At 47.8% G+C, this 26281-nt stretch overlaps 1 protein-coding gene and 1 long non-coding RNA gene across 2 annotated transcripts; one reads left to right on the forward strand and one right to left on the reverse strand.

Annotated features, from left to right (window-relative positions):
• Positions 625–14269, reverse strand: LOC110397074. Its single transcript, XR_002437523.1, has 3 exons — positions 13978–14269; positions 1690–1845; positions 625–819 (listed from the first exon to the last, which is right to left on the reverse strand). It is a non-coding gene; the product is annotated as an uncharacterized LOC110397074 (long non-coding RNA).
• On the forward strand, positions 14317–22230 carry LOC110397073 (maestro heat-like repeat-containing protein family member 2B). The gene is made up of 23 exons (XM_021393036.1): positions 14317–14425; positions 14731–14852; positions 15052–15174; positions 15310–15475; positions 15632–15730; positions 15849–16000; positions 16369–16512; positions 17050–17130; positions 17413–17482; positions 17598–17711; positions 17797–17870; positions 18144–18263; positions 18409–18516; positions 18706–18865; positions 18995–19035; positions 19272–19413; positions 19820–19872; positions 20204–20311; positions 20606–20725; positions 20925–21047; positions 21183–21338; positions 21557–21679; positions 22126–22230. Exons 1-23 carry the CDS (start codon positions 14401–14403, stop codon positions 22126–22128), a joined length of 2427 nt encoding a protein of 808 aa, XP_021248711.1. The 5' UTR covers positions 14317–14400; the 3' UTR covers positions 22129–22230.

The following is a 26281-nucleotide window of genomic DNA, read 5'->3' on the forward strand; positions in this document are numbered from 1 at the left end:
CCTTGCCTTGCCTTGCCTTGCCTTGCCTTGCCTTGCCTTGCCTTTCTTTGCCTTCAAAAGCACACAAAAGTTAAAAAATATTAGAAAGAGCTCAACACAAATTCTCTTTCCACATTCCCACTGTTCATCACTCTCACTAATTTATCTTTTTCTGAGATATTTGAAGTTACAGTAAGAAAGACTGTATATATTTCTTTCCCCGTGACTCATTTGTATTTTTCATATATGTCCAAGGCAGTCAGTGTACAATTGAAAATATACATTGTTCTCTCTTAGAGGTTACTGGGAGTTTAACATGGTGTAATATGGAAAACTCAGCTCTAACTCATGTTCTCTTCACCTCACTCTACCCTCCCAAACAAAACAAAAATCAAATCAGGATAAAGTGAGTTTAGTTTGACGTTTCAGCTGGTTTGTTACTGCCTATGTTAAATCTGGGGGAAAAAATGCTGAATTCACAGACTTTGATAAAATGGTCATTTATTTCCCTGTCAGATATAATGAAAGTCGAATGAAAGAGTCAGTTACAAACATACACAAAAAGCACACTCCAAAGCTCAGTATGAGGACTCACATGAGAGAGGGTATGGATAGCAGTAAAGTCACGTAAACTTATGGCAAAAAGTGCTTTAATTTACAACAGATCTTTGTCTTCACCAACAGCTGAGGACATATCAATGATTAACTTACAGACTGGGTGCTCTTAGGTCTGAAGAACTTCAAACTTGTTGAAGTATCTGGAAAACATGTCAGATAATTCCCATCCTTCCTATCCCTGAAGGATCCATACAGCTGCACGGTGCGGTCACACTAAAAACACTGAAAATTCCTGAATTAGCTCAAGACCTCACTTTTGACAGAACAGTGAAAGAAAGAGAGTGCATTTCTATGTGCATGCAGATGTACAGTAGAGTAAATGCTTCATCTTAGCATTAGTTTGGTGGAGAGGTCTCCTGGTTTCAGCTGGGATAGTTAATCTTCCTAGTAGCTGGTATGGAGCTGTGTTGTGGAATTAAGATTAGAATAATGTTGATCATACATTGATGTTTTAGTCATTGCTGAGCAGTACTACACAGAGCCAAGAACATTTCAGCTTTTTATGCTGCCCTGCCAGCAAGAGGCTGGGGCTGCACAAGGAGCTGGGGGGGGACAGAACCAGGACAGCTGACTTAAACTGGCCAGAGGGATATTCCATACCACATGGAATCATGCTGAGCAGTAATACTAGGAGGGGCTGTTTCCTGGGGACAGGTGGGGGTAATTGCACCGTGCATCACTTGTTTTGTGTATTCTTTTATCATTATTACTATTATTATTACCTATTCCTTTTCTGTCCTATTAAACTGCTGTTATCTGAGCACAGGAATTTTATTTTTGTTCTGATTCTCTCCCCAGTCCCACAGGGGAGACAGAGCAAGGGAGAGGGAGGAAATGGCTGTGTGGTGCTGATCTGTGTAATGGGTTAAACCACAGCAAGAGGAAAAGGTTCTGTGTGGAAAAAAGATGCCAATTTGCTGTTTCATATCTTTTGTTTATAGGTATTCAGTATTCAAAATACTAGCAAGATCACTGTAGCAGTGACCGCAGCACATAATACAGGGGATTAGTGGTATCCATGCAGCCAGCATAATGTGAGGATTGTCATTTAAGGCTGATGTGGTCTCTGTGGCCATATATTTGCATACGTACATATATGCATGCTCCTGGGACTCCACATTGGCAAGTGAGATGTTTACACAGGATTTATAATCTGGATTTCTTCTTGAGATGTTTGCATGTATCTGGATGATCACAAATTCGAGCACAGTCCAGCCTCTCCTTGTACACCTTTGTGTCTTTTCAGTCCTGGAAATGAAGGTTCAGTTAGAATCATGGAGCAAGAGAGTAATCTTTTCAGCATAGTGGTATGCAGGAATTGGAATGCAAGCATTTAAATGCAACATGCTTAACAGATCCAGAGTTCAGCAACTACTAATAATATCTTAATTTTTAAAATAATTTAAAGTGCTTTTTTTTGTTTTGGTTTGTGTTTTTCTTTTTTTTTTAAATCACTTCTCCTTTTAAGGAAAACTACCCATCATTTCCATTTCACTAGGCAGACTTAATCTCTTCTGTTGGGCCAACACTAATTCAAAATGACTTCTGAGAAAGGCTCACAATATTCCACAAGCAAAGCAATGAAAGCCCCAAGATTTAAGTTGCATAAGATTTCACTGATAATAGTGTCTTTGTTATTTGGTAATGAAAAAAAATCTGAGGCATAAATCGTTGACTTTGTCAACATCTAGTACAGCCTGATGATTGCACAAAAAGATAAAAGCTCTGATAAATGTTTTGTTATTTATAAATGTAGTAGGCATGGTTGGGAGTTCTTTAATTAAAGATTTAATGCTCTCAGTCCAAGGCCTCTTGCCCTCCTCCCCAGAGATGCAGATGCATTTAGAACCCATATAAAGTCAAACATCCCTGCTTGCTTTTAAATTTAACATAGCTGCCTACTCAGGCTATTGGTCTTTGTCAGATAGTGGGTTTCATCCACATTTGCTGAGTTTCCAGATAAAACAACAGTGTAGTGCTGAAGCCTCCTTAACTACAAAGAATTAGCATTCATTAACATTGTTATTTTTAGAATTGGGCAAATACTGGAAACAATTATTGCCCTAAGTTGCTTATTGTAGATGGCAGGGTCTAGTTTCTTTCCAGCATGCAGTATTTTAAATAGGAAACCACAAGCAACTGTTAATATCATCGTTAAATGCCCCCAGAAAGTAGAAAAAGTTTTATAGTTACGTCGCTCCAAAAGTAATACCTCCTATTTATTTCTGCGGAAACCACCACAGATACAAGGAGCATAATAATACTATTTAATAGAGCAAATTCTCAGCTATTATATATTATTTTTCAACATAGTCCCCACCATTACATATGCATTTTTGCAAGTCGTGAACAAGAGCCTGCATGCTGTGCTTGTAAAAATCTGCATGGCCGTCTGGAACGTGGCTTGTATTTCACGTCACTGTTGCCACTGATGAGACACACCACCCTCCACCTCTCTGTGCTCACATCCACTGTTGGTCTCCATAAATGTTCAGCAAGTGTTGATGAATATCAATGGGTGCCATTTTTTTCTGCATGGAGGAATTCAGTCACACACCTTTGCTTCGTGCGCACTCCCATGTCAGACATCATTTGTCAGACTGCACCTCTGCTGCCATCTGTCGCATTGCAACAAAATGTAACAGAATATTAGTGGGAAGGTTCAGCCTCTACTGCCGTGTCACCAACATCTGCCTCTGACATCATGGGCCAACATTATAAAATAGGAGGCACTACTTTCAGAGCAGCCCTCATACTTTAGCACTGTGGATATGGGAAGGAAGATTAAATTTCCAGTTCTGCCATTTTATTGTGTGGCAACAGACAAATGATTTCACCTTTTCTCTGAGACAAATACATGGATAGTATTTAGGCAGTCTGGGTTGCAGAGCGTTTTGGGATGCCTGGGTCTCACAGCAGAGGTGACTCTTCTGAGATGGTGTGCCAGAATTTCTCTGAACAGCACTCAGGAATGCACTCCCATTGCACACTGAAGCTGTTGAGATCTTTCTCATAAAACCTGCGTGTTTCTTTTAGAGGCTTTAGAGGAATAATTGTAATGGACTTCCTTTCACCCTTGCACAGATGTTACCAACAAGCGCCGCAAGCAATCAAAATCCCCTCTGCTACTCTGGCAATAATCATTCTGCTTCAGGAATCTCCTTTACGGCACAATGCAAGCCCAAATTCTAAGCAACAGTAACAGTTGTGCTGTTACTTCACCTTTCTATTAGTGAAACACATCAGCTTTGTATTAGTGCAATTACATCAAGCGTAGGTAGTACTGATCCTAACTGGAAAGCGTTGAAGGTACCCCAACAACAAATGCACAGCTCTAGGTATCCCATAGGAAATCCACTTGCAGACCAGGGCAGAGGCCTGTCATGAATCTAACACTGAGTCACAGAATCATAGAATCATAGGATCACAGAATGGCCTGGGTTGAAAAGGACCTCAAAAATCATATGGTTTCAACCCCCTTGCCATGAGTAGGGTTGCTAACCGCTAGACCAGGCTGCCCAGAGCCACATGCAGCCTTGCCTTGAATGTCTCCAGGGAGGCATTCTTCCATTCTGATAGGTATGCCTAGGCATGGGGACCTGGGTGAGAAATGCACATTACCTAATTCCTGTTACCAGTTCACAAGCATGAAGCTGCCTGATCCACTGGTTCTCTGCTTTCCCAACAGATGATGGATTTCATCTTACTGTGCCTTCAAACAAGCCCTTTCACAGAAGGAATTGTTCCTTTTCACAATTTCCTGCTTTACTCTTCTCAGAAATTCCTGCAGCCACCATGTTGTTCAGATAACAAAGAGTCGCGAGATTTCCCTTAAGCAATTTAACTTCTGTTGAAGCTCTTGCCTTCCTTCAAGGGTTGACTGGACTCCACAATTTATGGCAGGAGCCAGAAGTTATTTAAGAACCTGCTGAAGAGTCTTAAAATTCCTATTGTCAACCTTTTCATACGCAGATAGTGCCAGCCAACAACAGAGCACAGGGGATGCTGGGACAGCCGGTTCCTGCTTCCTGCCTACCACGTCATGCCTCCCGAAGACTCCACTGGCAGGATACAGTTTGAAAGTGAGACCTCTCAGTTTAGTTACCATCATGTAGCATTAGTCTGTAAGTGACTACCTTCTCATTATAGTCTGTAGTGATTAAGTCAATACAGCAAATGAAGCCTGGCAGGATTCAGAACCGTAAGCAGAAATCTTGTGTCATTCTGAGAGATCTTAACTTATCCAGAATATCTGCCCAGTGTCAGCAGTTTCAACACAGTGCCTATGCAAAACCCATGTCCTTTTAGAGAAGCAGATAGAGATGAGGTTCAATACTGTATGGTACTCAAAGTAATGAAATATATACCTAAAAGAAAATTAAAGCCTGAATTATATACTTGTATGTATCTTATACAAGGAAATATATACAAATATATTGATTGAACTCTAACTGCCTTAATTTCAAACAAAATCGAGTCTGAAGTGCCAGTTCTCCGAGCAGAAGGATGCTTTGATTTCAGTCCAATCCAGTTCTGTAGTATTGATCTATTGAGATGTGCAGGTGAAATTTGGGAACTCAGAAATTTCCTTGCTAAAAATGAAGTGTGCTGCAAATATTTCAAAACATAGAAGCTGTCTATTACTCAGAAAAAAATTGTGAAGACATGCATTGGTTTGAAAAAGGAAAAAAAATGGACATTTTTGTTCAGTTAGCTTACTTGGATTGTTTGCAAATACTGTTTATGGTTAGTAACAAAGCAGAAGGGTAACCATGCCAACTTATGAAATGTTGCTGTAAATGTGACAAAAGTTCTGTCACTGTAGCAAGTAAAAATTACATTTTAATTTCTTAATGTACTTAAAATGGTAGAAAATGGATATGCTAATTGGAAAAGTAAAGTGTAAAAGACAAGATAAAGATCGATTCTTCTCAGCTGTTGGCAGCTGTTTCTGAAAGTCAGTGTGAATGTCACAGGCGATGCTGGAACAAATGAATAAAACAATATCCTGATGTTATTAACAATAAATAAGGCTCTGTTGCCTGAGAAAACCCCTGAAATCATTTTAGCAAAACGAGTCAGAAATTCTCCAAGTAAGGGTAACAGATCCAAACAGACACTGGCTAACATCAATTTAATTAATGGTGAACAGGTTTGAGTCGGGTAAGGTGGGACTGAGTCAGCATGACTTGGCATTTCTGAGGTCTAGTTCTCTCCTGTCTGCCCTGAGGAGCCATAGAGCTCTGTCTTCCCCATCCTTAGCCCACTGCAAGTGAACCAGATTTGCTTGCTGTAGGTCTGTTGGTTGTGAAATTTGTCTGCTGTCTGAACATACCCTAACCAAATCCAAGTGCAAGGAAATGTTTCCATGTCGAAGACTTTGAAGAAGCCCTGGTATACTTGTTCATGGCCATGCGTAGGGCCGCACTTCTGTTTGCTGCCTGTCTTCAGGAATATAAAACCTACTAGGTTTAGCCCATAAGGAACATTTAGATGTGGGTTATCACATTAGTACAGAGAGATTTTCAACAAAAGTGTGTGCAATACTTTTCAGAGAAGTGCAGTTATTGAGATCTCCTGAATTAATTTGTGCTTCGAGGACTATTCATACGGTTACCTGCAAGATAAATGTTCTATTTTTTTTTTAAAGGCGCTAACTCATTAAAAATTAGATTTTTAATGAATCAGAAGTGAAAAATAGTTATCCATTCTTGGTACTCTGATCTGTTTCAAAAAGATATTTCAAAAAAAAAAAAAAAGGGAGAAAGATGAAGCAAAAGGTCAACTTCAGTGACAGTGATAGCTGTCCCTGAAACATGCAGATGTAGTTTTATTCAGCTTTGGCCACATCTGAGCTGCAGTGGGAGGATAATCTCCTTTTGACTTGACATTGTTATGAAACCAGAACTATGCAGTCACTGTAGGTTCAGTTGTTCAAAATCAGTTTTCCACTAATAAAATCCCTGAAATTTTCAGGAAGCTCTGGAGCCTTCTGTTCAGGCTCATTCTTAGCTTGAACAGAGAGGTGGGTTCAGCATCAATTCAATCAATTTATTAAGAGAGTTACATTAGAATCTGACAGTTAAAGTTATCCAGATTCATTAATGCAGACAATAATGGCCAGTAACTCAAAGGAGAAGAAAAGCAAAATATCTGCCTTTCCAACTGAGCTACATTAAGATCTAATAAATACTGCCAAGAAGGTATCCAGATTGCTAATCAAAATAAATCTGAGGATTTTGCTGCTTTACAGTGTTTTAAAGGAAATAAGCCTCCACTACGAAGTCCACATTAAAACAGTATTTTGTGCTGCAGCTCACTGTCCTTTGGTTTAACAAGTCACCTACTTCCTGGCCTTCCAAGCTGCAGCCTGTTGGGAGGGAGATTGGCAGCTCCTGGTGCTGGCAGAGGCAGTTGATGTGGGTCCCCTTGAAACAGGTACAGTTTAGAGGGCACATATTGTATTCTGTCTTTCCTCTAGAACATAGTGCTCTGGGTTTCCTTAGAGCAGGATGTTACTTTGTGTTTATATTTAATAGCCTCCCCCCTTCCAATCCCCATGAAGGGAGGTCTTGGGACTAGCACATTATTCTTTGTAATAATAATAAGGGTTGGATTTAGTTTGTTTGATTCACTACAGGCTTTCTGTTTGACCTGGGGCTAATCATTTTGGACTAAGGCCACGAGGGGATTTAGGTAGAACGCAGATCCTCACCACTGTTGCTTATCCAATACCTAATTTTCTGCTGGTTGGTATGTGCAAAATTGCCTCAACTCTGATTAGAGCCAGGCAACTTTTATGGAAGAATTCTTCATTTGTTCAAAAATGCACTTTCGTGTTGATGGAAACTATCTGCAAATTTGTACCAGATTTGGCCAATTGTTTCAGCCAAAAAAAAAAAAAAATACTGGAAACGTCAAAATGATTTGTTTGAACATTTTTAAGGAAAATATTTTTGAAACTATTCCATTTTGAACAAATAATCAAATATTCAGTGAAGTAGAACTAGGGTCTGACTTACCCTTGTCTTAGGTAAGAGCCCCCAGAAGAGTTCCTTTCTTGCTTGCTCTGTGCCATCTAAAGAAAGAGAACTTTTTCTAAAGGAGAGACCAAACATATCCAACTGTGCAGTGACTTGGAGTTCTCTGCGAGTAAGAACAAGATTTAAACTCTTTATAATCTGACAGACAGAACAGTCTGTTACTGTCAGTTAAAACTGACAACACCTTCCAGGTAAAACTCTAAAGCATTGGTTCATTAACAGCAAAACTGATGCTCTTTAATGTCTATCAGATCATCTAGGGACATTATGTCCAGTTAATAAACCAAAACAGGGTTTACTGTCTATCTGTTTTTTAGAGATAAGAAACACAGGCAGAGGCCCAACTTTTCTCCCAGCATTTCTTATTGGCCTCTTACTTTTATTTTTTCAAATAATTTAATTATCTCATGATCATTCACCAGTCATGTATGACTATCTTTTTTTAACATTTATACAGTATATGGATCACAAATTCAGAGCTACGAAGTCCTCTGGATGAAAGGAAGTGTGAACATAAATATCACATTATGCAAAGTCCCTCTGTATATTTCTACGTTTGGTTAGTTTCTTTAGTGCCACAGTTTTCTGCTTGCACATAATGCTTCCCCATCTCCCAGAGGTGCTGCAGGTCTTATGAAGCTTAAGAAGAATTGGAAATGAGCTGCTGAATGCAAATATATTAAGCATAACTAATTCACCTAAACATAGGTGTTCATTTGTATTTGAGATGACCAGGCATAATTTTTTGGCTTCTACCTTCTGCTGGGAAGAACATGGGCTTCCTGTGGGAGCTACACATCTGCCATCCCATACGGAGGTACTACATTCCCAAGCATGTGTCAAATAAAATTGAAATGAACCCTAAAAACCTTAAGGGTTTTCCTTCAGTGGGATCCTGGCATTCAAAGAAAAAGTTCTTGCTAGCACTGTGTAACTTCTAAAGTAAAAATAATACCCCTAAATGCTCTGGAGGTCTGCAAACAATCTAAGTGTTAGACAATCTAAGCTCTGTTAGTCAAATAGTTTTAACTCAATGTAAAAGCCAGAGGTTCGTCGCTTTATTCTTAAGAGACTAACAAGTGATAAAGTGGCAGGGAGAGAGGGGATGCGAAGGAAAACTGTATCATTGCCTTCAGTTTATGAACTATCAGAAAAGTTTCCAGGCTGACATCCGGGTAAAGTGCAGCAGGTTTTTTTTTACCCCTGTTCAATAGTTCTCCCATCACTATCGATTTTGAAATTTTACTATGCGGGATCATGTTTAGAACTTACGTGTACTCCAGCCAGTGTTAACAAACACATTTCTGAAACTGAGAATCAAGGTAAAGACTTAGCCTGAGATTTACACTTTTTATATTTCTGTGGAAAGTGAGAAATGAAATACATTGCATAAAGCTAAACTCTCTTCTTCATTCTCTTGCATTTTTTCCATTTTCACATTTTTTGATGGGTGAACTGTAGGACTCCTCCCGATTAAGCCCGTCCAGTGTCACAGAATACATGGATATGTGTATGTGTGTGAATGCATCTGTGAGATGTCCCACCTCACTTGGATGTCTCCCACTGAAGTAAAAGGGCTGAATATCTGCTTGGAGGTGCAGGAGTTTTTGAATTTGCAGAACCTGATTTCTAGTCCCTGTCTCTGGGTGGTTTACTTTCTAATCATGTCTGTTGTGTCCAGCACATGGATCCAATGCCCTGTGAGATGCTCTGCTACAAAAGTGCAGGAGTAAAAACATACACTACAATTTTCCATGTTAATAATGTTCAACAGGTCTCTCTCAGTGACTTCTGTAAGCTCATAAACTTCATTTATCTACACGCAGTAAGCTATTTTCAATGAAAGCTTCGTTCTGAATGAACCCATTACAGGTTGGTTTTCCGTAGCAGAAAAATACATAATTTCTTTTCTAATTTTAAAAGCATTAAAAACTCCATAAGTTAATCACAGCTTTCTGACTTAAGATAAGGCTTGATGGATGGCTTTTTTTCCAGCAAGTAGTAACAATCCTTTAAAATTCAGTTAATTTGCTTTGAATTCACTGAAACATTTAGGTTGTCATAACATAGTCTTTTATAACCTTTTGTGTATAAATTGGGAAAATTGATTGCTTCTGGCAACATCAAAGTGTTGTTTCACTACATGTTTAATCATTAGTTTTAAATGCTCCTAAACTAATGTTCTCAGACATTGTGAAGAGGTAATAAGTTCAAAGCAATATGAAACATAAAGCAGGACTCCAGAATGAGTTGAAAGGATTTTCTTTAAATGCATAAGAGCTTTCAAACTCATCGTACAAAACTGTGCAGGAATTTTGGCCAGAAGTAAAAGAAGAGCCATACTCCCATATTTGAATGAATTAGCAGATCTGCTAGATACTGTATGCCCTTCTGAACTCAAGCAATCTGTCTCCAAGAAATAAAAAGTACCAAAATAAGCTTAATTGGTTCAGATACGTCAGAAGTTGTGCTCATCACATATTAAGGCACTGATGAATAGCACATATGCTTAAGATAAGACCTCACAAAACTTGTATCACAGTATCATTCTATCACTTAAAATGTTCAGTTTTCTTCTGCATGTTCAAATTTTATTTGTTTTCCTTTCAACTAATGTCTAATTGTCTATAGAGATGCACAATTTTCTATAGGTCTAATTGTTTATAAAGACACACATTTCAGCAAAAAAGCTTTATTTTGAAGGAGTTGTTTCTATAATCGATATAGTCAGCCCTCAGAATATCCTCCCACTTGAACTGCACGCTCTCTGAATGTCTTTGTCCTGGGGAGACTCACAATGGGGCGTGATGCTGTTTTAAGTCATTTAATCTCAGAGGCAACAGTTCAGCAAAGGTGAAGCGTAAGACAGCCTTCTGCATTTACTTTGAGGAAATGTAATGCCTTCTATAAAGCCTATTGTAACCAGTAGGAGACTTTCCTACATGGAATTTGGATCGGGACCATAATATTGTTCCATACTGCCTCCAATCTATATCCATAATTGGTAAACTGAGAGCAGCAAGATCAAGTCTGTTAGTTTTTGTGTTTAAGTTCCCATGCAAAACTACACATGCATGGGTTTCATGCTGAAAACATTTAGTGCTGGTGCATAAAATGGAGATTTGTGAGTGTATATGTGTGCCAGGACTAAGGTGAACACAAACTGTACATGCACACAACAGATTTTTGTTAGCACTTTGCCTAAGGACATTGTGGTACAGGATGAAGTATTGGACCAGGACCTCTGGGAGCACAGCTCTGAGCTTTCTTCTAGCATGAGCTTGCATTGTGACAAAGAGGACTATCTGGGCCTCAGTTTCTCTAAGACATCACTGCAAATATTTATTCTTCTCAGAGGCTCTTACATGTAGGATATTTTGGAAATCATCTCTTAAAGAAATCTGCAAGACACACCTGTCTTATAGTAAATATGGGCATCTGCGGCAACCAGTTCCTTGGAGATCATATTCATTCCTTCAGCCTAACACCCTGAATGATGTAATTCCACAGACTTCTATGTATTTATTTTTAATGTGATCTTCACAAGGTTATTAAAATTTTAGCTTGAATGAAAATGAGGGCTTGTTAACCACCTGAAATACCTCTAATTCCTGGGCAGAAGTACTGGGAAAAGGATAGGGCAGCCAGGTACACATTTACAGACTGATTCCAGCTGTCAGCATCCCTTATTCAACTCTTAGCAGCCTGTGCCCAGAAAGTATGGGACACTGTTTCCCTGTGCAAGTCTCCCAAACGCTGCTCACCTTTTGGAAGCTGAATAGCACCTGTTCTTTCATTAGCTATCCTTTGAAGGCGCAGAGAAGAGGAAATAATTTGCCCGCTGACTTTTAACTCTTGCATCTTTGATGCATAATGAGTACATGCCTTAGGCACTTTAAAGGAACAGTCTATTATTAATTAAAGATTAATCAGGAGCTAAAGGAAATTCTCTTTCCCTTGGCTTAGGCATTTCAGTTCCTTTTGTTTTAAATCAAGAAATAAATCTAAAGCTAAAAAATTCTCTGTATAAATCTGCAGAAGATCATCTGAGATAGACAGCACCACATATGTTTATACTTGAAAATCTGGCAGCCAGAAGACGTAACAACTGATGGTCAAGATGTTCTGGTTCAGAGTTGGAAAGTAAATAATTCCTGAGAGGAAGGATTCTACAGTTCTGGGCAGCTGATCCGGTAATAAAATAAATAAGCAATAAAATCCACTTCCTGTTTTGAGAGTTCGCATTTCATACTGGCAAAATTCTCCTATTAAATTCAATTTCATGCTTCCATAAATAAACCTGGCACCTTTTTAAACACTTTTCCATCTGTTTTACAACTAGAAGTGTATTATTTAATGCACTCTTGGGATTCACACCAATGGGAAAAGGACTACTTGTGAAGAACACAACATTTTAGTTGGAGAGAGTACAGAAAAATAATCACTAGCTTCCCTAAATTCTCAAACAATTTTAACAGGACTCTGACAATCATTTTTATCAGGAAGAAGAAAGAAAGACTTTTTTTCCTATTGTGTGTGTGTGTGTGTAAATGTTATTTTTATTCAACATGAAATAGATTTTAAATCAGAGCAGGATATCTACTCTTTGTTCATGAAGAGACATTTCTCCTTCTTCAAGATACAGAAAATGGCTCCTATATGAGACAAGAGTGCAAGGAGCTAAACACATCTGTCAATCCCAGAAACCCTTTCAGTCATAAGCCATTTTACTGACGAAACTATCACACTGGTAATTACTTTTTTTTGAGTCACAACTAATTTTAGAAGCGAAAAGACCCATTATTTCAAGCACAATATTATGTAAACATCATATAATAAAATAAAAAGGCGAAGTCATTTGGCCCAGTCATCAACGAGCCACAGACAGACAGATTTCCTCAGACCCACACAAAGGGACAGAACATTTGACTCTCCTGTGGGTCCATCTGGGAGCAGTGCTAACAAGGGTAACACTCCCAGGGCTTTTCCATTTGGTCTTAATCTTGGACTCAGATAAAGTGCTGGAGCTGAGGGAAAGCATTTGAAATTCATGCCTCTGTTCAATGCTCACTGAATTTTCTGCTATTATTTCTGGTAAATCAATCAAAAGACACGTGGCTTAGTTGCTTATTTTTAAGTGTGAAAGGTGAAAATGTCAGCATTGAGGGTGGACATCCTCTTAACCTCTGAACCATTCAAATAAACATCTAATCATCAACTGAGAATAAAAAGCCCCAGCGCATCATACAACTTCCACTGGGTAGAGAGAGGAAACCTGAGAAGAAGATGTGTATCTTTGCAAGGACATGACAGCGTGTCCTATGAAGGCTAAACAAAAGCATTGGTCGCGATGAAGGAGGAGTCCTGAAGCCACAGCAGAAGTAATCACTTCTTAATTTTCCTCAGGAAAACGCCACATTTTTGGGAAGCGACACAAGTAGAAACCGTCTCATTGTAAATGGATGTTTGCCTGGCGTCTTAAGACGGTACTTAGCTTTAACTAAATACTATGACATATGCCTCCTGCAGAGAGGTACGCAGAATCAGAGAATCATAGAATGGCTTGGGTTGGAAGGGACCCCAAGGATCATCAAGTTCCAGCCCCCCTGCCCCAGGCTCGGCCAGCAACCTCCAGATCTGGTACTAGACCAGGCTGCCCAGGGCCCCGTGCAACCTGGTCTTGAACACTTCCAGGGACGGAGCACCCACAGTCTTTGCGGGCAGCCTGGTCCAGCACCTCACCACTCTCTCTCTAAAGAACTTCCCCCTGGCATCCAATCTAAACCTTCCCTCCTTCAGCTTAAAACCATTCCCCCTTGCCCTATCACTGTCTACCTCAGTAAAAAGTTGATTCTCCTCCTTTTTATAATCCCCTTTTAGATCCTGGACACAGTAGTCGGATGACAGCATTCCAGTCACGTGAGCTGTCCCACCACGTCTCCGCAATAGCAATGAGATCACATTCCCGTAAGCACGCACAGATCTCTAGTTCTTCCAGTTTATTCCCCACATGGCGGGCATTGCTATACAGGCACTGGAAGGAAGCAGAGGGTGCGGGTATCTCTAGAAGGATGGAAGAAGGTTTAAGTCGGGCTCTTGGCAACGTTATCTATCTTCTCTGAGGCATCCTCACAAAGATCCTGTTGGACAACAGGGAGGTTTTTCTCCACGGCTTACTAAAAAGACAGCATTCCCAGGCCCTTCTCTGTCACAAGGGACTCCATCCCCTTCCTCCATCAAATCTACTTTAACACTCTGATCATCAAGCCTGCCAGCTTGCTCCCCAAAACACTTTTGCCCCAACTGCTCACTCCCATTCTGTCTCACATCCACACACCTGGTCTCTGAAAGGCATGCCCAAGATCATGGTACCCAAAACCTTGATCCTGACACCACCTGCTCAGGCAGTAATTTCCTCCTCTATTCTCCTCCTTCCTTCTGGGAGCAGGCCACCAGTCAGGAGGACAGAGGAGTCCCCCATCACTAAGACAATGCTGCCACGGAACGTGTCTGCTCTGGAGCGCAGTGCCTCACAAGAACATGCTGTGTTTTGGGGCCAGCAAGGTTGCCAGGCATGCTGCCTGGTTCCCACTCCAGGGCATGTCAATCTCTGTGAGGTGACACTCCTTGGTGAGATGTCACAGTGGCTTTCTCTTACACCCCTGGGGCAGCGGTGGGAGTGGTGGCCCAGTAGCTTGTGGAAGCTGCAGGAGGAGGACCCAGAGAGAGCACTGTGTCTGTCTGGAGATATCCTGCTGAGATGGAGCGGCTGAGAGCCCTTCGAGGTGAGGTCCCTCCACCTCTCTGGACACCGTGACTCTGCCCGAGCACGCGTGTGCCACCAGTGTCTGTTTAGGATGTGCCAGCAGCACTGTCCTTGCTGTGCTGAGTGCAGCTGCCCACCGTGGTCTCCCCAGTGCCCCGGCAAGGGGAAGGCTCCCTCCCCTTTCCCCGCCGACTGCACATGTGCCAGCGCAGCCCACCCTGCACCATGGGGCTGGAGGAGCGTTTCTCCCAGAGCTGGCCAGATGCTTGCCCCTGGCTCCAAGCAACACCAAGCAGCGGCAGCTGCTCTGCTCTTTCCTTCCAGGTCTCTTTGCTTGTGTGGGCTGCATGCCCAGACGTACGTGTCGCGGGAGCAGAGGCAGGGTGGCAAGCTCTGCCCCTGCCTGTCCCGTGACTTTGCTGCTGCAGCGCCTGCAGGACAAGGAGGTGAGCTGGGGACATCCAAACACCAGTCTTTGCTCCGGCCCAGTGCCACGCTCCTGCGGGTGCCAGGCCCACAGCCCAGGGTTTTATGCTACCCTCGTGCCTGCCTGACCCCGGCGGCACATCAGCATAGCGACGGATGGCAGTGGGCGGCTCCCTGGGAACAAGGGCAAAGCAAAGCGTGAGTGATCCCTGTCCCCAGGGTGACCGAGCTCAGGCGTACTGCCAGCTGGAGGGCGTCCTGCGGGAAGATGAGAGCCGCCCGCCGTGTGGAGTGGTGAACCGGCTGCTGGCAGAGGTATCCCAGGACCTGACGGCGGCCCAGGTGAGGGGTCACTCCTGAAGGCAAAGGGAGCCGCCTACCTGTGCTAGTATTCTGCCAGCGGATGGCGGTGCCTTCACCCTTCCCAGGGCCTCAGGCAGTATCCTGTGCCGCGTGTCACCAGGGTTGCTTTTTCAGGGCGTGACAGACAACGTGAGGATGGCTGCCAGCAATGTCCTGGTGGCTCTGGCCCGGTCACACTTCAGCTTGGTGATGGCCGAGCTCCAGGGCCACCTGAAGGCCGTGGGGGAGATGTCCAAGGAGTTTGTGCTCATCACCCTGAGCAAACTCTTCAGCAGCTACGGTAGAGCACCCTCAGCCTCCTGATGTCTATGACAACTGCGGAAAGGGCTCTCTCCCCTCTGCGTGTAATCTGGATTGAGCTGGAAGCTGCAGGGCTGCAGCCCCTCCTCCCTCACTGCCGGGGCTCTGACCATGGCACTCTCCTTTCCCTCCGCAGCTCCACAGTGCATCTCCTTCATTTGGCTGACACTGGCCGGCCTGCACTGTGTGGCCGGCCAGGTGAGGAGCGGCCGCACCCTGCGCATTGCTTGTGCTGGTGAGTGCCAGCCCCTGAGCTGAGGGACTCGGGACAGCCCTCACACCTTGCCCTGCTGCAGACTCTCACAGGCTCCCTTTTCTCTTGTTTTTTTTTTTTTTTTTTTTTTTCTTTCCAGTGGTGAAACAATGGTCGGAAGGAGCCAAGGTTCACTTGTACGCTGGAAAGCAATGCCCCTGGCCCGCCACAGAGAAAGAGAAAATCTGTGAGAATCTTTACCAGCTCCTCTGCTCTGTGGTGAGGAACTGGCAGGGCTGCGAGGAGGAAAAGGTGAGCACTGCTACATTCCCATCCCGGGATGGCAGCGGGGACATCCACGTTGGCAGCTCTGCCTGTGCCCAGTGGGCTGAGAGCAGAGGGCTGACGACAGGGAATGGTCTGGCTGCAAAGGGCCCCAGACTGGCTCTGTGCTCGGGGCTGGATCTCCCTGCCAGGAAGCAGCCGCATGTCACAGCACTGTGGCAGGGAGAGCTGGGGGTGAGGGTGCTGGGAAAACCTCCCTGCCCTCCAGAGCGAGCCCATCTCCTGCTGGGCACGGGGGGATTGGGAAGGGGAAGGGAAAGAGAAAGAGACAGCCCTCTGTGTAGGAAGGGCAGACCTTCAGTCTTTGATGATGGGCCTCTGCCATCCCTCTCCAGGACAAACAGGCCGTCGTCGGGGCTGTGGCTGCCATGGTGGATCTCCTCCTGCAAGAGGAGCTGCGCCAAGAGCACACCTGGGAGCAGCTCCTCTGGCTTGTGCACCAGTGTCAGGAGGTCCAGGACACTTCCAGGGTGACCAAGGTGAGATGTTGAGCAGGGCTCAGCATGCATGTGGGGCTGAGTGCCCCAGGGCGAGTGCCCGAGGGGTCAGTGGGTTGCAGGAAGGAGGCGGGGAACCCTTGGAGAAAGAAGAAACAGGTGTCCAAGGGACGTCTGAGGCTTCCTGAGCTCTTTAGTCATGGAAAGAGCAACCCAGACAGGGCCAGGAAGGAGCCAGGAGTCACTGGGGCCCATCTTCTGGGGACGCGAGGCTTCACCACCGCCACTGTGCGGCTCTGAGTGCCTGAGGAGCTCTGTGCTAACAACCGGGAGGACCACGTCCAGCCGCATCTGATGGGGGAGAAGAAGGCTGTTGGGTGGGAAACACGTGCAAACAATGCCAAAACGGGGCTTGGGTCAGAGCAGAGAGACTCTCTTGGTGCTGCTGGGAGGTGGTGACAAACAAGAGGCCTGGTGCGGGAGCTTCTCCCAGAGGACAAACCATGGGGAAACAGTTTCTCCGCTCCCAAGTGGCTAGATGTGGCTACAGCCCTTTCTTCCTCCACTGGTCTCTTGCAGAGCCTCGATATCTTGGAGGGAGTTTGGTCTGTCATCCCCAAGGACATGCTTCTGGCCACCACCAGTGCCATGTTTGACCAGGTAAGGGGAGCCTATCCTTGCGCCCACGACACTTTCCCTCTTGGCTAAGTCTCAGGAGGACTGCAGAGCTCCGAGCCTCTAATGGTGGCTCAGCCTTAGATCCTGCATTCCCGTGGCTGCTCCCGAGCCGTGCATGTGCCCCTGGGGATGCTGTGGGGCGGGCTAGGTTTTGCCTGCGTGGCCTCTTCCCAAGAGTGCTAAGGGAGACGAGAGCTGGCAGCACACTTTCTTTTCCGTCCTCAATGCCGATGTGATTTTCTCAAAGGGACCTTGTTCCCACAGCTCTCTGATGACACCGAACAGCACAGCGAGGCTGAGAGCACAAAGATGACCCACTGCATCCTGCTGCAGGGTAAGGAGAGGAGATTTGGCAACGCTTGGCGCTGCCCTGGCCGAAACCTCTCTGCTGAACCTCAGGAATGGGCATGAGTTGCTTGCTAACGCGGTATGGCATTTCTTCCCCACAGCCCGAATCTGCCCAGAGGAAATAGTCCTGTTTCTGCAGTCGCAGCTGGGCCATGAGAGGGAGGCCAGATGCGTGGCAGCCCTGGGTCTGCTCGGTGCTCTGGCTCGCTCTGATGGTCAGTACCGCGGGTCGCAACTTCCAGGGATCCCTTCTGCCACCTGGCTTGTGCCTCCACGCATGCTTCTGCACATCTCTTGCAGAGCCGGTGATGACAGAGAAGCTGCCCCAGGTTGTGGAGGCTGTGCAGTGTCTGTGCGGGGACCCCAGGACCCGGGTGAGCCGGCTTGGGAAGGGAAAGCACTGTCAGGGTGGTGATGCTGCTGCCAAAAGGGGCAGGGCTGGGGTGCGCAGGGAAGTGCTGCCACATTGCCCACATTCTCCCTGCCGAGGAGAGCAGGCAGAGTGGAGCAGGCAGGTCCCCGTGCTGGGCATGGAAAGCGCACCGCCTACCCACTCCTCAGAAGTCCAGGCTTTTCCTCTGCCCTTGTTGTCTCTGTGCATGCCCAAAGGGCAACAAAAAATCAAAACCACCACTGACCCCCAGCAGGTGAGGAGGGCCATCCTGCATTTCATCAAGGATCTGCTCAGTGCTGACGCCCGGAGCTGCTCAGCCTGGGATGTGGTGGGGCACATCTTCAGGGAGTTCAGCCGCAGCGCAGGAAGAAGGGTAAGGACAGTGGGCAGCATCTGCCTTTGGGAGACCCGTGCTGCTCAGAGGCTGGCACAGAAGCACCGGTGGCATCACACCTGAGCCTCCTGAGAGACTCCTGAGAATTGAGAGTAAGCGGCGTTTCCCCAACACTGTTGTGCAGGCGGCTGGAGACCTTTCTGCCCAGGAAGCCCAGGAAGAAGGAGCTCTCCAGGAGCTGTGCACAGATGTCCTGGGGTCACTGGATGTCTCTGTGAGAGGGATGACCAAAGTAAGTCACACTCTGCACATCTGCCATTCCTCGCCTCCGCACCACGTGTTCCTCGTCCACTTCCAGCACCTCAGGTCTCTTCTCCAGCGTCCTCAGAAGCACACAAGACTCAGGGAAATTCACAGAGTCCTCTTCATCTCTGAGCTGAGGCAGGAATGCTGACGTGCTCAACTGCTTCATTCCTTACAGCTCCTGTGGCCGCGGCTGCTGCTGTATGTGGTGCCGGCCCAGTACACGGGCATGCTGATCCCGGTCTCCCGCTGTGTGAGAGCCCTAGCTGAGAGAGGGGACCTGAAGGACCGTGAGATACAAGAACTGGATCCCCATTTCCTCAGCTCCGTCTTTCAAGGTAGGAGCAGAAACTGCCCCAGTGAACCCTGTTGACCTCTGTGTTAGGACCCCCAAGGGACAGCAGAGGTGCACGTGGCAGGGCGCGGCGTGTCTTGGCGTCTCACTCAGCACTTCTTTCTCCTCGCAGGCCCGCTGCTGACTCCCCAGAAACTGCTGGCACGCCTGCTGGTGAGTAGATGCTCCAGAGGCCGGTGCCATGAGCTCCAAGGAGGAAGCAGCATGGCCGAGCGTGCCAGCGCCCGCCTCACCCCTGGGGGTGCCATTCTATTCCCACGCTTGCAGCGCCATGGGCAAAGCTGTTGGCTGCTCCTTGCCCGCCAGGGCAGTGCCAAGCTGCTTCCCTCCTGGGAGAAGTCGCTGCTCTTGCTGCAGAAGTGACCCTGCTTCTCCTTGCTCTCACTCAGGTGGTGGCGGGGAGCCCTTTGGCAGGCAGCGAACTCCAAGCCGCTGCCTTGCTGCTCATGCAGAACCTCCACAGCAAGATCCACAGAGCTGTGGGGGCCATGTGGGCTGCTGAGATCCCCCTGCTGCTGCAGTGCCTCGACGGTAAAGTACTGGCGGGGAGGGAGAGGCGGAGGCAGGGAAGGAGGGGTCTGAAAATGCAGCTCTGCAGCGTGGCAGAGGAGAAGCGTTGCCTGCAGCCCAGTGCTTGCTCTGCTGCTGTTCCCATTCCGGGGAGGCAGCACGGAGGCCTGGGGACCTTTTCTCCCGCGGGATCTGTCCATTCCGGGGCCTTCACGGATGGGCCCTTCACATCCCCTCAGGAAGCAGACTCAGAGCAGTTCTGTGTTCCTGCTGCGACAGCGGTTGTGGGGAGGGACAGGTCATTGTGGAGGGGGGTGCAGGTCCCAGCTTGGCAGGGTCGAGTGCCCAGGCCAAGTCAGGTTTGCAGCAGCTCCTCCTCTGTGGCTTGATCCCAAGCAAGGGTCTTTTGCTTCCTGTTGCTGTGCAGGGAAAGATGAGAGCTTCCCGGGCTCTGCAGAGTGGGAGCAGCGTCTGCTAAAGGTACAGGATTGCCGGGAGGCACGGTGCAGAGAAGTGCTTAACCTGCCTCAAGGAGCCCTGCTCCCATACGAGCCACTGCGGGACAGGAACAGCCTCTCATGTGGCCGTAGAGCGGCCGCATGCCTTTGAGGCACTGCCTCTTCCTCTTTGTGCCAAGCCCAAGGGGGGTCTTAGGAGAAGAGCGGCAGGAGGCTTTAATGGAGGGAATGCTGGGGGGAGCTGGGAGAGGGACTGTTCTTCCAGGCAGCTCTCCCCAGAAGGCTGAGGTGACTTGGGAATGTGGGAAGAGGCACAGGGCAAGGGAACATTGGCATCTCCTGTTGTCCAACAGTTCCTGAGGGCATCGCTGGAGACCGTGGAGGATGAGGCCTGGACCAAGAGCCTGAGCTGTGAGCTGAGCTGGTGGCTGGGCAGCTCTCCCAGCAGCTCCGGAGAAAAGGTGGGTTCCCCCCGGCTCTACACAGCGGTGCAGCCGCGGGTGCCCAGCTGGGGCTGGGGCTGCGGGTGCTGCTCTGCCCACGTGGGCTTCTCATGCTGCTTCCCCAGCCTATGCCCCCCCCGAAGGCCTCTCCCTGCAAACTGCCTGCAGGCTACCTAAAGGTCGGCCCTGCAACTGCTCTCAGCAACTCCCAGGGGGCGTGGGTCCTTCCCACCTGGCCCTCGCCCAGCAGGTCAGGCTGCTGCCACATCTCAGGTTTTTCTTTCCCTTCCTTTCCCTTCCCTTCCTGTGTAGCCTTTCCTATACAAGGCTCTTGGGACAGCGCTGGGAGCTTGTAAGGAAGTCCTCCACATCCAAGAGAAGCTGCTGCAACACCTGGAGGAAGCAAATGCGGAGGAGCCATCTGAAGCTCAGGTGAGGTCTTCTCCAGCTTCTGCGAGCATCCCCGGTCTGTCCCTGGGGCAGAGGGCTTCTCCTGGCCCTGCTCCAGGCCCTTTCAATCGCCTGCTGCTGTTTCCCTCTGCCGAGCCTGGCCCGGCCTGGCCCGCCCACTCTGGCTGGTTGCATCAGAAGGTTCAGGCCTGCACTAGCTGCCCCTTGTTCTTTTGTGCAGGGAATGATCTCTCTTCTCAGCCACGCTGCTGAGAGCAATTTCCACCCAGTCTTGGACACACTCACCATGTTTGCGTCCAGGCTGTGCAAAGGCCGGAAGGCGAAGATTTCTGCACGCAAGAAGGTGAAGCATTACGTGTTTCTATCGTGGCTTTCTTCCGCCTTATTTTCACGGCAGCTCCTGCCGTGGGAGCCCAGGTGCATCAAGGGGCGCTGGGCACCGCTGAGCAAGTGTCTCAAGGCATTTCTCCCCCCACAGGCGGAGCTGAACAGCCCAAGAGCTCAAGCCACACGCAGCGCTCTCATGATTGCCCACGGCAGCTTGGCGCTGCGTGCCTCCAGAGAACAACTGCTCGCCCGCCTGGAGGGAGACATCGTGGGCAACGTCCTGCTGCTCTACAGCTGCAGCTGCCGGGTGAGAGCTCAGGGTGTGCCAGGGTGTCTGAGCTCCCAGCAGGGCTGCAGCCCCTCCACCTGGGGGGAGGCTGAGATGGGCCTTCTCTTTCCAAAGGTCCATCGGGCCTTGTGGCCAGATGAAGATCCAAGCCCTTCCCTTAGTGTTGTCCCCATGTGTTCCCCTTGTGGTCCTTGGCCCTTCCCTCAGTTCAAAGAACATTCTCTCTTGGGCCTCAGGACTTGCCGAGCAAGCTCGCACTGGTGCAGAGCATCAACGATGTCATCTCTGCCTTCCAAGCTGTGCGTGACGCCGGCCGCTTTAACCCCACCTTGAAGGCCAAGCTGCTGGAGATCCTGACGGTAAGTGCCTAGAGCCGGGGCTGTCTGCAGGGGCGTTCTGGGCTGTGCCACGAGGCTCGCTCCCCTGGAGGCATACAGGTCTCCCTCAGCCACACATCTCCAGCTGGCGGGGACCTTGGGTGCTGGCAGGCAGCGGCTAGGCAGCAGGCTAGGTCCACCTGCTGTGCAGCTACTGAATCCTGCAGTGCCTCTGTGGGAAATGTGGGAGTGATGGGGCCAGTGCCTGGCAGTTGTGTCTGTCCCCGGGCTGGGCGGAAGAGCTCTTGCTTTTTTCTTCCTCCCTTGCCCACTTGGACAGTGTCTCTCTGGGACGTGAGGGACTTGCTGAAGGAACGTTACTTGGGCATCCCTGTATCCCCAGTGCCCCTCAACGTGCTTCTGGCCCTCTCAAAGTCTGCTTGAGGCAAAAATTACTCAGTCACTACTGGAGACTCTTTTTTTTCTAGTGACACATGGAGGAGAATAAGAGCGTTTTGTCTTCGAGGCTGGTAGAAGAATGAAAAGGAAAGCCCAGCTAAAAAAACTTGTATTATTTATTAAAAGTTTTGAATGCCAGAATCCTGCCTAAGAAGTGAAAAGAGTGTTTTTTTTACCAAGTCTTCATTTTCATAGCTGCTATAGACTGTCTCTTCTCCATACCAGTTACACCGTGCACTGGTCTGCAAGGGGACAAACGTCCCGCAGCAGAGCTGGCGGCTGCGCAGGTGTGGGCATTGCTACAGGACACCCAGAGCCCTGCTGTGGATACATTGTGTTTCCTGTAGAACATCGTCCAAACACATGGCTTGCCAAAACAGGCCACTTTGTAGTTCACAGTCAGACAACCACAGTAATACTGGGTTCCTTCTCAGTTTTGACTTAGAGGTACAGGTCTGCTTTGCTCCCAACTCTTGGAGAATTCCCTTCGGCATAACCAGGTGGTTTAACACGGGTCCTCTCACTCCTGCTTGCTTATAGTTCCACATTTGACTCTGCTCATTTTGTATGTTTTTCTTTATCCAGCTGCTTACTTATTTTTTTGCATCCTCCTTCACGGCGTGTTTCCGTTTCCTTGTATTTGCAGGCACAGAATTAGCCCTGCAGAACTCATCTTTCTCCACGTCAGACGACACATTCTGTTCTTGCCTGCCTCCCTCTCATTTCTCAGTGCCTCCTTCAGCCTCGGCCTCCTTTCTCCAAGCAGCAGGTTGAGGCCAGCTGCCTCTCTAGCGGCACCCTTCCAGATCATCTCTGCCTGACGCTCACGCTCTCTTTCACCCCTCTCATTCTCATCCTTCCTCTTTTGCTTCACATGGCCTTTCCCCCGCTTCGTACGTGCCTGCATGCCATGCTGGCGGCAGGGGACGGCCACTGCTGAAGGTGCTGGCATTTCACCACTGCACATTGCCTCCACTGCCACAGCAGCCCTGTTAGTTGTTGTTTGTGACATTTCCAAGATCCTGTATGGACTTTATAGAAACGAGGTAGTGCTGGGTTATGCAATGAAAGACTGCTGTGGCCCATACGTACATGGAAGAACCAGAGGCCCCTGGGCTGGGGAACTCTGGCCCTTCCCTGTGCTGTCACAGGACGGGACCAGCCCCACGGCTGAGGGACCCTGCTAGGGGCTGGGGAAAGGCTCTAAAGGCACCTCTCACCAACTTTGTCCAACACAACCATTGCTTGGGATGTAGAACAGAGCATCTTGAGATGGCAAACAACAGGAAGGAGGAACCAGAGGCTGGAGAGGAGGTAAAAATGGATAAAAGGGGGCAGTTGTATGTACATAAGCTGCTGGTCACCGTGCTCGTCTGGCCACGCTCTGCACCTGATCAGTGCAGGCCGTTGTGTGTGTGTGTGTCTGTGTGTTTCTCCACGTCTGCACTAGTGCATCAATGAGTGTCAGTGTGTGACAGATTTTCTGCATGGAGCAGTTCAGTGACACACCTGTGCTTCATCCGCACTTCCACATCACACACCATTGTGTCCGACTGCTCCTCTGCTGCCATCTGTCGCACGGCAACAACACGTAACGGGATATTGGCGGGAAGGTTCAGCCCCTACTGCCACACCACCACCATCTGCCTCGGACGTCATGGGCCAGCACCACACAGGTTCGTAGCGCACCAATGTTTGGCTCGTGCTGCGCTGCCGGGCCAGGCCACTGGGCGGGACAGTGCCACCGCCATGATGGCACGGGGCAGCGGGAGGCCGCAGTGCCAGCTGGGCTGCAGGTTGGACACGCCTCTAACTGTTAGGGGCTGGCCTGCAGGAGAGGAGCTCTGCAGAGAAGGACCTTTGTGTACCGGTGGACAGCAGTGTGGCTGCGAGCCAGCAGTGTGCCCTGGTGGCCAAGAAGTCCAGCAGTATCCTGGGGCACATTAAAAAGAGTGTGGCCTGCAGTTCGAGGGGGGTGATCCAGGACATTTTCCTGGTCAACATCCTGTAGGGAACATGCTTTTAGCAGAGGGGTTGGTCTCAAGGATCTCCAAAGGTCCCTTCCAACCTCTATGATTCTGTGATTGTATGAGAAAGAAACTGCAAGAACTATGTGCTAATTGCCCTAGATGGATATGGCAGGAGTGGTCTCTCTTCCAGGGTAAAAGGAAGGGCTTAGCAGCAGGAGTAGGCAGACAGAGCTGTCATATCAGGACAGAGGCCGGTGAGCAGTGCTCACTGCCTGGGGGTGCTGGAGGTCGCCCTGTACCAGAAGGAGGAGTAGCCCCACAACTTTTGTCATCATCCAAATAGAACTGCATGGTAATGCCATAGGGGAACGGCGGCAGGTGACGACCACACCATGATACGGAAAGCTTGCAACAGTGTTCTGCAGCACAGAACTTTCCTGCCCAAGTCTCTTTCACAGCTGTGCCAGGACACTGCCTGAAGCTGGGCAAGGGCCATGCCACTCTGCGGCTGCCTGAGAAGGACTGCCTCTGAGCACAGAGACAGCCCGCTCTGTCAGAAGGGGCCCTCGGTGCCAGAGAGACACAACTCGTAAACCAGAAGGAGGGAGACAATACAGTTGGCCACCAGTTACCGGCTTTCATTCCAGTTGGCAGTTGCTGAAGTGCACGTGGGGACTGTGGGTGACTGCAGGTGAAGGGAAGCAGGGAAATCACAGAAACACAGGGGCTGGAAAAGACCTCAAGAGATCATCAACTCTAACCCCTCTGCTAATGCAGGAACCCTACAACACGTCGCACAGGTAGCCATCCAGATGGGTCTTGAATATCTCCAAAGAAGGAGACTCTACAACCTCTCTGGGCAACCTGTTCCAGTGCTCCATCACCCTTACCGTAAAGAAGTTCTTCCACATGTTAGTACCAAACTTCCTGTGCTCAAGCTTTAGGCTATTACTCCTTGTCCTGTTGCTATACAGCATCGAGAAGAGCCTGGCCTCGTCCATTTGCCTCCCACATCTCTGGAGATATTCGTAAACATTTATGTGACTCCCCCTCAGTTCTCTTTTCCCCAGGCTGAACAGACCCACGTTACTCAGCCTTTCATAGAATTATGGAATCACAGAATAGATTGGGCTGGAGGGGACCCCAAGGATCATCAAGTTCCAACCCCGCTCCCACGGGCAGGGCCAGCAACATCCAGAGCCAGCACTAGACCAGGCTGCCCAGTGCCCCATCCAACCTGGATAATAATGTTCACTTTTATTAAGCCAGTATGCCACTACCATTACTACTGTGATCACAGCATCCACAGCTATCTACATAATGGTGACTTGCCCAAAGCCAGGAAGTGCCTTGTTCCTTGTAGATATTTACTCTCTTTCACGGAAAATAAAAAGGCATGCCAGCCTATTTCGTTCCTTCCTTGCCTGGATGCATATGTGTACACATACAAACCAACCACTCATGTAGGTAGACCTATAAAAAAGACCTGACATGAGCCACAGAAGGCATGCAAGGACCCTCAGTCCCAACATGTGCTGTGGATATTCTCATCAGTCAAAGCCCCTAATCCATGCGCTAGAGACTTTGAATGAGCTTGACCCCTTTTGGTCAGACATCTGTAGAGAGGCCTCTTGAAGTTTCAGATATGATGCATTTCCTTGGCATGCTGGAACCAGATGATTTTCCTATTGCTAGAGAATTTTTACCTTTTTAAGCAATAGTTGGGAAAATTGTTTAATACTGCATTTCTGATTTCCACGTTGTCTTTGTTGCTGGGGCAGATTTACTAGGGGATCAAGGTGCAATGGTACCCCTTGATTACATCTGTACTCATAAATTAAACAGCTCCAGAGAGCACTCCTGGTGTACTGGAAGTCAGTCAGTCATATATATTGCTAAATTGTCAGCAGAGTCCTTGGAGTGGTTTTGAACCGGGTCAACAAACAGTCTCCCAAACAGTTACTGGGGAGGTGTGCGAGTCAGAGTGGGACTCTGAAGAGTCATTCTGGATGCTGTCACAGTGTTTGGAGGGTAAGAGAGTTCAGTAATGTGAATATGGGCCGTTTGATGCTAGTTGGTTTCATTGGCAAAGAATAACATTGGGCATGAATTTTCTGGAGTCACACAGCCCTTAAGACTTCTGCTTGGTGCGTGGCAGTACTAGGATCAAACAGCAAGGATATTGCTGAGCTGATTTTCCCTACATCAATACTGC

This window comes from Numida meleagris, chromosome 3, assembly GCF_002078875.1.
Source record: "Numida meleagris isolate 19003 breed g44 Domestic line chromosome 3, NumMel1.0, whole genome shotgun sequence".
NCBI classification, from domain to species: domain Eukaryota; kingdom Metazoa; phylum Chordata; class Aves; order Galliformes; family Numididae; genus Numida; species Numida meleagris.